Source organism: Schistocerca cancellata, chromosome 4, assembly GCF_023864275.1.
Source record: "Schistocerca cancellata isolate TAMUIC-IGC-003103 chromosome 4, iqSchCanc2.1, whole genome shotgun sequence".
In the NCBI taxonomy this organism is placed as follows: domain Eukaryota; kingdom Metazoa; phylum Arthropoda; class Insecta; order Orthoptera; family Acrididae; genus Schistocerca; species Schistocerca cancellata.
In genome coordinates this window covers 160,685,756-160,702,222 of record NC_064629.1, presented here as the reverse complement: position 1 = coordinate 160,702,222, position 16,467 = coordinate 160,685,756, and the positions used below count along the sequence as shown (strand labels likewise).

The following is a 16,467-nucleotide window of genomic DNA, read 5'->3' as shown; positions in this document are numbered from 1 at the left end:
AACGTTGTGTTGGACTGTGGTTTTACTTCAGAAACTGATGGTTTATTCCGGACAAGTTGCCGTCCCCGAATGATTTTCACTTGCGAATAGCCTGTAAAACTGAATAAACTGGGTATAGCGTCATCATTCAGCAGCTATGTATCAGCTCCTAGTCGAAACTTGCAGATGTCTTTTGTAAAATAGGAGCTACAAATGACGTTACGTTTCGATGGAGTCCAGTATTCCCTTCGTACTGCTGGCACCTATTTCATTAAAAGTTCTAGACGCGAGAGAGGAAAACTGAAAAGATTTTAGATATCTTTTTACATTTATTGAATTTCTCGAACACTATTTCCTTTCCCATGTATTAATGCTTATGTAACTTACAGGTGGAATTGAATACCACTTCCTGTTGTCCGTCGGTTACTGCATCCTTATGCAACACAACTCCGGATCATGTTTGTTAAAAAAAAGAAACAATGACTTTAAAGTCACAAGCAGAAGAACGACAAGAATTACTACCGTTCCCTTGCAACATGGGGCTCCATCAAACAGCTTCACGGTTTTCTAGGCAAAAACGCCTTAGTATTGACCTCTGTCGTCGATAGTATTTCCATTGCTATCGCGCAGAGAAGGCATTGATTGTGTCTTGCTGCTACAATAGTTTATAAACGACCAGAATCTCTTTGGATTTCCTGCCATGTTTCGAGGCAAAGTTTTGTTGTGCAAACTATTATCAACATCTCGCATTGAAGTCCGCACTAAATTTCGAAATTCGAGCTTCTGTACCAGACCGCCAATCTTGGAAATTCTACTTTCGTTTGAATTTGGCTCTTTTTTCCGCAGTGTTCTGACCCATTTTGTGTACCAAGGGGGATCAGCTCCGTCGTTTGTTAATTTATTTCATATAAATATCTCAGTTGCTGTCGACACTATTTCTTTGAATTCAAACTACATTTGGTCTACACTTACATTGTTAATTTCGAAGGAGTGGAGATTCTCTCAGGAAGGCGTCAAGTGAATTTTTATCTGCTTTTTTGAAAATGTGTATTTTCCGTTTATTTTTGGAGCATATGAGGGTTACAATATTCAGTCTCGCTACGACAACCCTGTGATCACTAATCCCTGTAACCGTTTTAATGCTCGTTGTTAGTTCAGGATTATTTGTTGCTAAGAGGTCAAATGTGTTTTCACAACCGTTGACTATTCGCGCGGGCTCATGAACTAACTGCTCGAAATAATTTTTAGAGTTTGCATTTAGCACAATTACGGATGATGTTTTATGCTTACCTGCGGAATTAACATCTATTTTCGCCAACATATCAACGGTAAATTAAAATTCATCACCAACTGTAATTGCGTGAGTCTTCCTGCTAATGCATGTAATAAACAGAGGCATCCACAATGAGGGGCAAGAGAAGGCACCTACAGATTTAATATTGGTGAGCACTACGGGAAATATGAGGACTATTCAAAAAATTCCGGAACTTTGTCTACTAAGTTTTTCTATGCTTACCTTTTACTTATCGTGCATGGCTCCGTCGAAATATTCTCCTCCACAATTGATACACCATCCCAGCGCCGACCCACTTCCGGAAGCAGTTGTTGTGGTACGCCTCTTGCAGGATCGCGTGAAGCGCCCTCTGCGAATTTTCTTTTATCTCGTCTGTCGTTGCGAATCTTCGTTCTTTCGACGGGGTTTTCAACTTTGAAAATGAAAAAAAAAGGCCGCAGGCGCCAGGTCTGGAGAGTACAGAGGATGAGGTAGCACAGTGAACTTTTCCCGACCCATTGTGAAGACTGAACTTTGGTCTCAACATCGTAACTGTAGACCCACGTCTCATCACCAGTTATGATTCTCTTAAGGAACATCTAGTTCTCACTTGCGCGATCCAAAAGCTCTTCACGGATTGCGAGGCGGATGTCTTTCTGGTCTTGACGTGTGAGCTGTGGGATGAACTATTCGTAACACCGTGTACGGCTTAAGCACTCATCACCATAGCCTTCCTGCATCATTTGGTGAGTCACAGTAAAGGTTTTATTGAGTTTCACCCAAAATTTAATGCAAACGCGTTGCTCCTCTAACTCTGCCACCTCAAAATTCACAAACTGTGTGAGACAACGTTCTACTCAATAACTAACAGGAATACAACAATGAAACTTCCGCAGTTACACATTAAACACAGGCATGTGTAGGGATTCCAACTGCAATTCGCTCCAACACACCACTGGCGTGAAATTACGAATTTTTCGGAATTTTTTGAACAGATCTCGTACAGTTAATTTAGCAGTCACTTCTTGTTTGGGCATTTTTGGTTGTCGCGTTGTCTATGGGAAATTTTACCAGTTGCTTGGTGCGATGGCAGTTTCAGCGCTCTCTACAGTCAATCTTTACGGAACAGTGTTGAGATAGTGTCCTCAGTCTTTTCTCTGTCACACAACACTTACTGACATGCGGAAAGGGACTAGTCTGGCACCATGGCGTGAAGGTTTCTAGCACGATGTACCAAGGAGATAACTATCAATCATTTGAGGTACAATATGTTTTATGTACTTCTCAGATTTAATCCGTGAGGGCGACACAGTTTCAGACCAACCGAAACAGTTACATCAGGAGTGTAAATTTTAAAATTTTGCCCCTCTTGTGAAATTTTCTGCAGACGCTCATGTTTTCTAAAGATATAAGTTTGTTATTCCTTTGAGGCATGTGGTCTTTTGGGTTTTCCAATACTGAGTGATTTCAGTTTGTGACCATCTGTTCAGTTTGCGCAGAAAAAACTAGTTAGGCTTTCTTTACTAGCTTTATGTCCAGTAGCAGGCTCTTCAGCCAGAGAGGCAAACGTTTGTGTGAGCATTTCCTCCTATTTCAGTTTTGTTAGCATTGTAAATCTTCTCTGAGAGAAAGTTGTTCTGCTCAGTTAAACTGATGAATTTATCACAAAAATCTTCAGCTGTGCCTTTGTCAGCGGTAACAATATTTGGGATGTTTGAATAGTCAGCCATCCTGAAAACACATGAAATTTCTAGTCAGTCTTCATAGTTTCATGAAACCCTCCTGCTTTATCTATTTCCATCGTATCTGCTATGGGAACTCCTCCTGCTCTCTTCTTCTGGAACCACAATTGCAGTGTTACATCAAGTTCTGTGTAAGTTTCAGATAGTTAAGCTTAGACAGTCCGGCTTTACTGTCAGCTTTGGTTGCAAAATTTAAGAGCTTTTATTTAGTTGTCTTTAAGTATCTAACTGTTAGTATGCCTATCCCATAATCCTGAGAAAGTATTTCTGCATTGTTTCCCATTTGTAACTTATCAGTAACTTAATCAGAAAAAATGGTTCAAATGGCTCTGAGCACTATGGGACATAACTGCAGAGGTTATCAGTCCCCTAGAACTTAGAACTCCTTAAACCTAACTAACCTAAGGACATCACACTCATCCATGCCCGAGACAGGATTCGAACCTGCGACCGTAGCGGTCACGCGGTTCCGGACTGTAGCGCCTAGAACCGCTCGGCCACAACGGTCGGCACTTAATCTGATTGGAATCCACATGATCCCATTGTGTGCAGCGATAGCCAAATATAGACAGTGGAGAAAAGAACAGCAATCAATCGCGAAATCCGTTATTTTATTGCAGCAGATCTAGATTTCAACTATTACATAGTCATCTTCAGTGCCAAAAACTACAAAACTGGAGAATCAGTAACAAATATGAGCTAGTTGACAAAAGCACTCCGTCTTCAGGCCACGAGTGACCTACCAGCACCATCCGACCGCCGTGTCATCCTCAGTGGTGGATGCGGATAGGAGGGGCGTGGGGTCAGCACACCACTCTCCCGGTCGTTATGATGGTATTCTTGACCGAAGCCTCTACTAATCGGTCGAATAGCTCCTCAATTGGCTTCACGAGGCTGAGTGCACCCCGGAAAATGGCAACAGCACATGGCGGCGTGGATGGTCAACCATCCAAGTGCCGACTACGCCCGACAACACTTAACGTCGGTGATCTCACGGGAACTGGTGTATCCACTGCGGCAAGGCCGTTGCCATAAGCTAGTTGATGACACAGTTAAATACCATATAACGACAGGTGACATAAGTCCAAAGTGTCACGTAGTGAGCAATATTGGTTGATGTGATTCCATAGATTTTCCTGGCGTCTTATATGATTACGCTCTTCACGGGTATGCTGCCAGATATGATCGTCTTCAGTACACGATATGTCGGCGATCCATCTGGCCGCCAGCTTCAGGTGCGATCGCTGAGACACCATCACGCCGGTACTGAGTGAACATTAGAAGCGGCGGCTCCTTTATACCCCGGGTCTACGCCACTGTGCCTGCACGAGAAGCCGAAGAGCTGCCCCCTGCGAAGCGAAGAATTGCAGCGCCAAAGGCGGTAGACACTGGCGAAAGTGATAAATCGCAAATTAAAATGTAGCGGATCGAAAACCAGACCGTTGTCGTTTTATATCAGATAAAATAGGGTTCCACACCTTCTTAAAGGAAAACTTCTGTCACTATTAAAAATGTCATCGGATAATCGTATTTCGATGACTTCCTTGAGTACATAGTCCCAGTAACGAGAAGCCGGAGCAACGGTTCGCGTCTCTTTAAACGACCAATGTGTGGAACATCAGCGTCGCATGCGTATGCTCCATCCTGAAAAATCTGCCGTCATCGAACATTGTCTCAACGAAGGGCATAACATGTCGTTTAAAGAGACGCAAATTGTTGCTCTGCCTTCTCGTTACTGGGATTGTGTACTCAAGGAATCCATCGAAATACGATTATCCGATGACATTATTAATAGAGACAGAAGTTTTCCTTTAAGCAAGATACGTAACCCTATTTTATCTGATATAAAACAACAACGGGCTGGTTTTCGACCCGCTACGTTTTAATTTGCGATTTATCACTTTTGCCAGTGTCTACCGCCATCGGCGCTACAATTCTTCGATTCGCAGGGGGCCTCTTCTGCTTCACGTGCAGGCACAGTGGCCTGGACCGGGGTATAAACGAGCCGCCGTTTCTGATGTTCATTCAGTGCCGGCGTGATGGTGTCTCAGCAGTCGCACCTGAAGATGTCGGCCAGATGGATCGCCGAAATATCGTGTACTGAAGACGAACATATCTGGCAGCATACCCGTGAAGAGCACAATCAATTTTGATGTAGAGCAGAGGTGGTCAACTGGTCGATTGCAACTACCTATTCGATCGCGGCTGTTAGTCCAACCGACGGTGGAAAGGCAAAAAGAAGTAAGTTTAATATACCTAATGATAATAGTTACATGTAAAAAGTACATAGAGCATACTGCACAATGTAATCACCAACTGCTGTGCAAATAATCTTGTGTATCATTTTTCAGTACCCGTTCCGTCACGTTATTTATCCTCTCTTCCACGCAGTAGCTCTCCTTTGCTTACGGCACACATTAGAAGTAGGCGGGAAGCATTTGGGATGGTGGGGCTGGTTTCAATCCGTCAGTTGACGACAGGGACTAGTGGAGCTATGACATCAGCGACTTCCCGTGTAAATCAGGATCAGACTCTTCATCATGCCACATACGCTATGGGTAAGTGGTTGAAGAGAACCACTGAAGAACTTCAAATGAAGAAAGAAATACTTTTCATCAGATAAAGTAAGACAATATTTTCAGTATTATTTTACTCGATGGATTAGGTGAATTACCTACCTACTAAGTCAAATGGGGTGATTTCAGACAATTTTGAGATTATTTTCGCCTTAACTTTCACAGGTTTTGTTGGATTACCTATGTTTGTTACAGAAGTAGTGGTGTATATGTATAACGAAATAACCCTTCACAGTCCACCATCTTGTAGAAACCTCTGTTATTTTATAACTTTACACCAAAATCTTGACAAACTTCTACAGCAATTGTCACTTTACCCTAGGCCACCGATGTAGTTGACAACTCCAGCTACAATACTTTTTCACTGGCCACAACAATAGAAAGTTTCCATTTCATTATACTGTGTGAACTTTCAACAGTCAGACTGTTCATCAGATAATTAGTAGGTTAACAATCGTGCCAACATACAAGTCGTGGAACGCGGGAAATGCAGTCTCGTGCTTAAAATAAGCAGTGCATGAAGGTAACAGCAACAATTTGGTGCTATGCAGTGGGAGTGAGAAGATAAACCATACTGTCCGAAATCCCCCCTGTGTTCTAAATCGTCCTTTTTGACCAAAAATGCAAAGAAATAAAAACTTAGAAATAATTATCACTCGCTAAGTTTTTGCCATCATTACTAAAATAAATTTAATGCACAGTTAGTGGTAGTATATCTCTACTTTTATTATTATACAAATTATCTTACTGACATTTTATTTTTGTAGATCCTCGAAAAATGTGCTCCAAAGAAATCAAAAACTTATCACTCTCACCAAGGACGGGAACTGGATTATTTCTTTACCATGGTGAATGAAGACTGTTGCTGCTTAATATGCAATACATCTGTGGCCATACTAAAAAAAGGAAATTTAGAGCAATGTTTGAATACAATTCATAGTAAATATCAGACAGACTCTTCACACCTGCCAGGTTAGCCGAGAGTGCTAATGCACTTCTTCCTGGACACGGGTAGGTGTGCCTTCCCCATTTAGATTGACGAGCAGGGCCAGTGTGCCAGCCAGCCTGGATGTGGTTTTTAGGCAGTTTTCCACATCACACTAGGTGAATACTGGGCTGGTACCCATGTTCTGCCTCAGTTACATGACTCGCAGACATTTGAAAATTTCATGGCTTACACTAGACGCAGACAGCTGGGGTACACTACTTCCATCCAGGGAGTATGTGGTGGCGACAGGAAGGGCATCTGGCCATCCTCTGACGCTAACATTGCCAGATCCATAGTAACAGGGCCCATCCCGCATTGAAGTGGGACAAAGGCCAAGAAAACGATGGTAATGATCAGACAGACTCTTCACATAGCAGCAAAATAAAGAAGAGTGAATTGCAAGCATTGGAATCGCCATTATCAGTCGAAGAAAATATGTTTTTTAGGCATATTGAGCAATGTAAGTCTGCAACTGAAGCTTCTTTCCAAGTTAGTAACAGAATTGCACTGAAGTACAAACTTTTTTCTGGTGGAGAATACATCAAGGAGATTTTTTGAAGAAGTGTCAGCTTCGCTGTTTGTTAATTTCAGAAATAAAAATTAAATTAAAAAACTGTTCATGGTTTACAACTGTCTTGAAATACTGTGATGTGCCATATCGAAACGATGAGTGAATTCATAAACAAACAACTACGAAGAGATATCGTCCACTGCATTGTTTTTTCGCTGCAACTTGATGATCCAACAGATACCACTGCTACCGCACCATTATTTATATTTAATCGGATGGTCCTTGAAGATTTGTCAATGATAGAACAAGTACTAAAAATGATTTCCTTCAACGGAAAAACTCTTAGCCTTGATATATTCACGGAATTCAAAGCATATATTAGCAAGATTAAGCTACGTTTGTAGAAACTCCTAAAATGACAGGTATTCATAGTGGTTTTATTGCTCTTTGTCAGAGAGAGGAAGACTTTTCAGACTTCATTAGCTGCAACTGCATAACTCAACAAGTACAGGCTAGTAATAGACCAAACAAATGCATGTAATGGATATTTGTTTCAGGATTGTAAATTCTATAAAAGGAAAATCTCTCCAAATGCGGCTCTTTAAACAGCAATTAGATGTGAAGGATCCAGATTTGGCATTGCACACTGACATTAGGTAGCTGAGTCAAAACAAGTTTTTGCAAAGGTTTCGAGATCTATTGGACAAAATAATAAAATTTCGTGAAGAGAGAAGTGATTATTATCAGCAACTACGAAATTTAGACTGCCGTGATTTAGCATTTCCAGCAGATTTTACCAAAAAACTGAGCACATTAAATCTGGAATCACAAGGCAAGAATAAAACAGTAGCAGAAATTATGAGGTCTACTGCGGCGTTCCAAAGTCAAACAGCGCCTATGATAGTTGACATCAAGAAAAAAATCTTTCAGCAATTTGTAAACATCAAAGATCATATGGAAAAACATCCTACCTACAGTTTCATTCCTAACAAGTACATGGCAGAAATTAAGGCAACGGTATCAGACTTTGAAATTTGCTTCAGAGAAAAGAAAAAAAAATTGAGAAGTTGGTGGAATTCATCAGTTATCCGTTTAATAATTCCATTTATCATAGTGACATCTATAAAATGGCTAAAAAATTGGCAGTTATCTTTCAAATTGACCACATGATACTGCAAAGGAAATTATTACTCTGCACTGCGATATATTTCTAAAAACATTTCCGTCCTTTGCTCTAGATTTCTGGGCATTGGTTTCCAATGAGGAATATCCACATTTGAAGAAATGTATTGAACAACTGATGTTCCTGTTTCGGTTCAACATATTTAAGTGAATCAGCATTTCCCTGTGTAAAACAAACAAAAAGTAAACACTGTTATTACTTCACAGATGCTCATACTTTGGATTCTTTAAGGTTGGCAATATCCAGCTACAAACGTGATTTCACAATCTAGCGGAAGATGCTCAGATACAGTGCTCACGCTACTATTAACAAGAAGTCAGTAAGAACAATTTTCAGTTTTATGTTATCTCTCTTAATAAAATAAAAAAATACTACATAACTATACACTGAGCTATACTGTTTCATTTAAAATTTCAAAAAATATGTAAGTGGTAGATGGAACTACGTTTTTTCAGTAAACAGCAGCTCATGGGTATAATCAAGTTGGCCACCCCTGGTGTAGAGCTTACAGGAATCTAAGGTGAACTGAAGCCATTGCTAACATTGTTGACAAGAGAGAAAATGTGATGTCAAAACAGTGGCATGCCCTCTATCAAGGTGCCTGTGAATAGTTAAATAATAGTAAAGCAACATAATTCTAAAAAAAATTGACTTGTGCTGAACAGTAAAACCATGGAAAACAAACCACATGCATGGAGCCATAAGCAGTGATGTACCTATAGCTTTCAAAAGGGGGGGGGGAGGTGTCCATCACTGGGCTTTAGGAAGGTAAAGTATATTTTGTCCATAACTTCGTTCACACTGTAAACAGATGCTGTTGTTTACCCCCAATAAAATCAGTCAACTGGAAATTAAAAAAAAAAGTCCCATAAGCACATCAGAATCCACATCACATGCAAGTGAAAGTGCTGGTAAGAATCAAGAATTTTATTCACCATAGATCATTTTACAATGATATTGGCTTCATCATGCAGGATGTAGTAGTACATACAGAATAATAAAATAAACTAGTGTCAGTACATTGTAGAATACGTTTTAAGAATGACAGTGTACAAAATTACACCAGGAAAGCTTCTAAAATTTAATGCAATAAGCTATACTATAATATAATATAGTATTGTATTGTTTTTGTGTACACTATGAAATTACACACGATTAACCACAGCACACAATAATATGTTTAACTACAGACAACTTTTAAATGCTAATATCGTCCTCAGGCATCTCAAAGAATTCTTTAATGTCACAGAATGGATGATCTGACAGACAGCTGTACCACTTAATTAAAAAAAAATTATATCCATAGACTGAACATGAATTAGCACTTTATTGAACATTTTGAGTGGGTTTACTTTGTGGGAATGTCCTGTTCTTGCTAATCCTTGGCACGGTGTGTCTAAATTACCCTTAGCCCTGATGTTGTGTTCATGTATTTCCCTTCTGGCAATAAATTCTGAAATATTATTTTTAATATAGAGTACAGACACATAGATGTATAAATTTATAATTGTGAGTATTGTGAGTCTGGAAAAAAGAGGACAACAGTGCTCCCTATAACCTCTTCTACATATTATGTGTAAGACTTTTTTTTGTAATTTCAAGATGTTCTTGATGTGAGGGGAGTACCCCCATGAGTACCATATGAAATATTTGGCTGGAATAGCCCAAAGTATGTCACCCTAAGGTGCTCCAAGCTGACTATCTCCCTTAGTTTCAAGATGAGGTATGCCACCCAAGATATTTTTTTCACATATGTGATTGACATGTTCCTCGCAATAGAGTTTTGAGTCAATGTGAATACCTAAGAGTTTTACCGACTTGTTGCCTACTTAATTTGATATTCCTATTTAAAGTTGTTGGGTTTTATCAGGATTGCACAGGAGCTTGTTGGCTGCAAACCAGTCCATGGCCTTATCAAGTCTTTCTTTTGAAAGGCTATTCAGATCTGAAATATTCTGATGTGGGGTAAGTAGCATAACACTCGATGGGGTGGGCTATGTTTTTAGGTAATTCATTATTAGCTACAATGAAGGAGAAGGGTCCAAGGATAGACCCTTGTGGTTCACCTGTGCTTATTTCCATTATGGAAGAATTTACATTTCTCACTGAAGTGAATTGTTTTCGGCTACTTAAATAAGAATTTATCACTGCTAAAGTGCTCCCTCTCACCCCATAAAACTCTAGTTTCCCCAGTAGTACGTCAACAGGAATGCAATCGAAAGCTTTGCTTAGAGCACATAATACCAGTTAGACCATGCTACTGTTTTCAAAAGCTGCTAAGGTTTTGTCAACGATTTCCAAGATTGCCCCTGTTGTGTGTTTCTCCTTGCAATAACCAAACTGATTGTTACACAGGATATTGTGTTTTTCAAAGAAGCTGCTTATTTGTGTGTGTATCAGTGCCTCAAATATCTTTGAGGATATTGGGACAATGGAGACTGGTCTTTAGCTTTGGGGAAGATGTTTGTCCCCTTTTTTAAAGTCTGGGACAACTTTTGACACATTAAGTGCATCAGGAAAAACTCCAGATTCTACACGTTTATTAAAAATAAAAGCTAATTGTTGGGCAATTGAGTGTATTGTCTTTTTAATCATGTTATTTCATAACAAATAACAGTCCATACTTTGAGAACCTGAAAATTTGTATACAGCTTTTATAACATCAGGTGAGCCAGATCTCCATTGAAATACCGGGTTAACAGGCTGTGGTGTTCCGGCAAGGTCCATTGCAGATGAATTTGTTGCTTTAATACTGTTACTTATTTCTTTAACTGAGTTTAAAAAGCACTGATTTAATGCCTCAGGTTCAAGCAGAGCTGTTTCTGTACATTTTGGTGTATTCTCTTTTTTTACTATTTGTCATGCTGCCTTGCATTTACCGAGAGCCCTTTCTACATTGTTTTCCACTGCTTGCTTTTTTGCCCAAAGAAGTTTTGCTTTGTAGACTTTTTTTGCATTTCAGATATGACCTATGAATGTTCACTCTCTGTTCTGCTCCTTGGTTAGCGGTTTGCTTTTGCATCTGGTACAGCATATATGTGTTTCCTCTAATTTCTGCTAGCTCTTCTGTAAAACAATTCAGACTTTTCTTTTTCATATCATTTGGATATCTAATTTTTTTACTGGTGAGCAAGAATACCATAAATCTGTGTACTTTTTAAAGAAGTTATCAAAGATAATTTCAGCTTCCATTTTTCCAGATTGACAATTATATATACAGTCCCAATCTGCACTTCCTAATCTATCAACAAACGTACATATATATTCTCCCTTTTGCCATCATAGCATTACTACTTTAGGTTCTTCAATTTTAAGCCTCTTACGGAGTGTAAGCAGTAGTGGTTCATGCTCTGCAAGTCCACTTCCTGCAAGTCTGACTGTAAAATCTTCCCTATGGAAATTCGCAACAATATTGTCTATGCAGGCATTCTTACATGTGTCACGGTTATTTGTACAATAGAGATCTAATGACCTTAGCATATTCAAAAATGTCCTAGCAACTGGCCTGTATGTGTTTGCCATTACTTTGTTGAAATCACCACAGATAGCAATTCTTGTCTTACACTAACTGCCACTAAAAAGCACTAATTGATCTAGGCACCTTCAGATAAAAAATATGTATGTAATAAGATACTTATGGATGACAAAAGAAACAAATCTGAAGTTGTAAGTATTTACATGTTGTTAAATTATATAATTGTATTATATAAGAAAATATTACGATATTATTACAGTACGATTTGTTTATATTTAAGTTTGTGACATGTCATCATTTGGGTATAACTGTAGGTCATAAGTTAATGTAATTTAATAAATAACAAAAATGGTTTCACTTTAAAGCATTTAACCTTTTACATCTTATTGCCAACTTATTTATAATTTGTTTGGAACCAAGTTGCACTGCCAGATCGAAATGAACATGCATTAGAGCAAGAGCAGTAAGGCTGTCATCTTCCATTTTCTTTCTGATTTAAGTTTTTAGCCGCAGGTCGCAGTAGTCAGTGGGATGTGAGTTAAATGATGAGAAGCTTTTTTATCAACGAGAAAAATGTTCATTGCACTAATCAATAGTTTCTATTGCAGTGGCAGGTTTTTGGTCTAAAGTTTTCCAGTGATATCTGATACTCACACAGAATTACTGTGCTTTCATTTTCACACAGAAATATTCGTGCCATCTTTTTAAAAATTCCTTTGGTCTGGAGTCATACTAGTTTTCTCAGGGAAAAGAAAGTGAATCTCTTCGATCGTTTCTTCATGTGGTTTAAAACGAGTATTGAGTTCTGTAATCACATGTTCAATAAAAGGCTAGAGAACGATTCGGCGGTAATACATTTTGGCAGTTTGTCCTGGGTTTGTCTGCCGGCCGGAGTGGCCGAGCGGTTCTAGGCGCTACAGTCTGGAACCGCGCGACCGATATGGTTGCAGGTTCGAATCCTGCCTCGGGCATGGATGTGTGTGATGTCCTTAGGTTAGTTAGGTTTAAGTAGTTCTAAGTTCTAGGGGACTGATGACCACAGCAGTTCAGTCCCATAGTGCTCAGAGCCATTTGAACCTTTTTTTTTTTTTTTGGACCTGGGTTTGTCTTCCAGTCAATCTTGGAGCAACTTTCAGTTGGACCTTTCTGTTTTGCCTGTTCGCAAATGATTGAGAAATGACTTTCATTCCGACTGTTTTGCAAAGTAGTTTTTATTGTTTTCGCTTAGCTTCAAGTGTTGGTGAAGTCCACAGTGACCTCATGCATTGCTCTGTGAGAAAACCTTTCTTAATATAGCTAACGACACAGTAAACTGGCTGTTTTATAAGGCGTTCTGCAGTTGGTCTGCTTGAGTGGCGACATCTGTACTAGCAGCGTCTTGAAGTGTCTCAAGTATTGCGTGTATTATTGGAAGCATTTCTGCAAACCCTTCAACAGCCAAATGATTTTCAGTCCACTGCATCTCAAAAAGGGAGGTAAGCGTCGAATGAGAAGAGTTAATTGTTCTGCAGTTTTCTTGAAAATGTTGTCTCTAAGTGGATGAATTACGCTTTTGGGTATCATTCTGCAAGTATTGTTGTCACACTTATAACAAGCCGCTCATCACTGCAGCGCCATCAAAGCCGTGCCCAATAAATTTATTCATATACAAGTTATAAGATATTAGGTACGTTGTAATCGTTGTTGCCAGTGATTGAGCTGAAACATCTATGTAGATAAATTCAAGAAAATCCCCCTGTTGATCGATTTTCCAGATGAGGAATCTACATATCATAAGCGAAACACTAGTTCCTCTCATCGTGCCATGTCTCCTATTTCATCAGCCAGTACAGTAAAAAAACTGCTTCTTTGCCCGTTTTAAGGACTTCTGATTGAATAGCATTACCACAAATTTCAATAATTTCATTTTGAATTCCTGAAGAGGTATCCTGAGTATTGGGACAATCTGTGGGTCGCCCCACTCTGCATGTTGCCAGATTTATTCAAAATGGTGGATCCAAGATGACACCTAAAGATGTGGCAATGTCGCAGTGATGTCATGGAGCGAATTTCAAATTTTGGCGGGAAAAGAGGTTATTTGAGCTCCCTCCACTAACCTAACTCAACCCCCTCCCCTCTCCTGCCTCCTCCCCTCCTCTCCATTCTCCATCAGGAAATTGGTGGGAAAAGGACTCAGTCTGTGCTGTGCTGTCGGATACAATAGACATAAGTATTTTTTATGCATTGTTTATTTAAACAATTTTAGTTGTCATTGGCAGTAGCTCCTCCAGTGTGTTAACCTTGAGGTCTGGAGTCCAACTGACTTAGCTCACAACACCATCACCAGAGGGAGCTGTTGGCCATCCCTCCCTCCCTCCCCTCCCTTCCTTTCCTGTAACATAGTCCATGTGTCTAGCTGCTGGAGTGGGAGGACACATATAATTGCTTACTGTATACTATGTGTTCAATGGATGAGATGTCTGTGCTGGAGAAGGATGAGTTCGATGGGTATGTTTGCTGTAGTCATGCAGCTGAGTGTGTCTAGCCACCTACACAATGTTTGGAAAGGAATTATATTTGATGAATGTATGAAGGAGATGAATACCCTTCATCAAATATTGAAGATGTAGTAGGATAGGGCTAAGTTACAGTTCATAACTCATGCTGATAAATGAGTGTTCTGTAACTGCAGATCATTCGATAAAAATCCAGTCAGTCTTCCGAAGTGCAAGAGGCAAGACATTCACCCTGGAGTCTCCACATCTACTGATAGAGGCCATGTACTGGAACGTGGTAACTGCAGGGTGGCTGCACTAAGTGCTCCCTGTTCCATTGGAAATACCTGCAGCCTTCCTCTTCTCACCCCTGGTTCACGGATACCTCTAGTCATTGAACACAAACTGTTTCAGGAATTAGTACATTTGATGTTTAAGCAATGTGCAGAATATTCTCACATACTGTACGTAACTGGAAGATGCCAAAGGAACTAAATATACCACTGCACAAAGAGAGAGAGAGAGAGAGCTGTGCAGATGACACAAGAATATTTAAACAATTTGTGATGTAATTACGCGTATTATTCCGAGGAATACCACTACTACCGCACTTGAATACGGACTGTAAAAAAAAAAGATCGCAGCACACTTGTGAAGCCATCCCTGAGACACTTTGTGCCCTTTTGTGGGAAATGCCACAGCAGCATCTGCTTCAGAAGTTACTAAACCCAATTGAATATGTCTATAAATACATTTTCAAAAAGATCGCTGCACAGTAGTTCGCTTCAGTTTTGCGATGTAAACAGCCACACTTGAACACAGACTCTAAAAAGATAGCTGCACACTTGTGAAACCTGCCTGAGACATCTCACATGCTTTTGTGGGAATTATATCCAAAAACCGATATCAACTGAAATATACTATTTTACACATCAAAGCGACGATATTGGGAAGTCGAAATAAATATCTCTATGTAACTCTAAAAACTGGACACTCGCCACTTTTCGAGTTTTCGCTGCTTGTTGGAAGGCACTGCCAGAGAGAGAAATTTCTGAGTCCTACAGCTACTGTGGTTTTCATGACTTTTCTGAAATGTTGAGTGGTCTTAGCTTATGTTTTCTGCTGGAGTCAGGGACGTTATTTTCCTTTTTCCTTACTTCTCGAAGCACACACTGGTGTTTAAGTACAGATGGGAAAACCAGAACAAAATGGCTCTGAGCACTATGGGACTCAAATTCTGAGGTCGTTAGTCCCATAGAACTTAGAACTACTTAAACCTAACTAACCTAAGGACATCACACACATCCATGCCCGAGGCAGGATTCGAACCTGCGACCGTAGCGGTCTCGCGGTTCCAGACTGCAGCGCCTATAACCGCACGGCCACTGCGGCCGGCAAAACCAGAACAGTTACCAGTTCATATTTCGAATCCCACAACAGATCATGGAAAAAACACGAACAGAATTCGAAGCAGTGTCTTAAAGACGAGAAAAGTGGCTGATATTTTCGGTGAATTTTCGATGTCCTACAGTTCTGGTCTAGAGATACTCTAAAGCCACCACAGTGGGGGAAGGGACAGCATCCCGCCTGTCCAGACCAAAGGAGGATGGTCTGCTTGGACTTATCTCTGAACACTCAAACAAACAAAGAAGACTCTCTGAGGTCATGAAACTTTCCATAGATACCTAGCCCCTCTTTTGTTCAAACCAATCTGTAGAGGCTCCTGTGCCCTGCACAAAGGATGTCTTGTGACTCTTACATCGTGGGACTTCCCGTGAATTGAGCATTCTGATTGGTTCCTGCTGAATTCACCAGCCAAACTGCTGCCGCTGCCGGTGTGGGAGCACTGTCTGCCATTTTCTGTAGAGGGACAAATAACGAGACTTTGAGCAGCAAAACTGTTTTGTACAGATCGAGAAAACATACAGCAATCATATTGCACTGACAGTTAAACCCTGAAAAAGTGGTCTAGAGATCTTGGAATATGCAAACTATAGCCAAAAACACTTCCTCAATTACACTGCTCTGCTCCTGTTGAGGAAACCTTGAATTCTTCGGAGTGAAACCGCTCTCTAACCGGGCTATATCACCACAAACGATTGTATCACCATACAGTATCGATGTAGTAAACACAATTCGTATCCTGCACCATAAAAAATTGTCACTTCTGCAGCCTGCATGCAGCTATCGACCACCAAACACTCATACATATACCGCGAATACAGACAGATCCCAAAAACATAAGCATATTCATCGTATATGTAGT

At 40.1% G+C, this 16,467-nt stretch overlaps 1 protein-coding gene across 2 annotated transcripts in view; it reads left to right on the top strand.

The window, feature by feature from the left end:
• Positions 1-16,467, top strand: part of LOC126183292 (uncharacterized) — a 151,729-nt gene that overhangs the window by 107,702 nt on the left and 27,560 nt on the right. Inside the window, exon 5 of one of the 2 annotated variants that reach the window (XM_049925129.1) lies at positions 6,338-6,660. The exons of the other annotated variant lie outside the window; for it this stretch is intronic. Within the exon in view, the coding sequence (XP_049781086.1) occupies positions 6,338-6,422 (85 nt within the window). The 3' untranslated portion in view covers positions 6,423-6,660. Of the gene's footprint in view, positions 1-6,337; positions 6,661-16,467 lie in introns of those variants that run through there. 2 annotated transcript variants of the gene reach the window in all.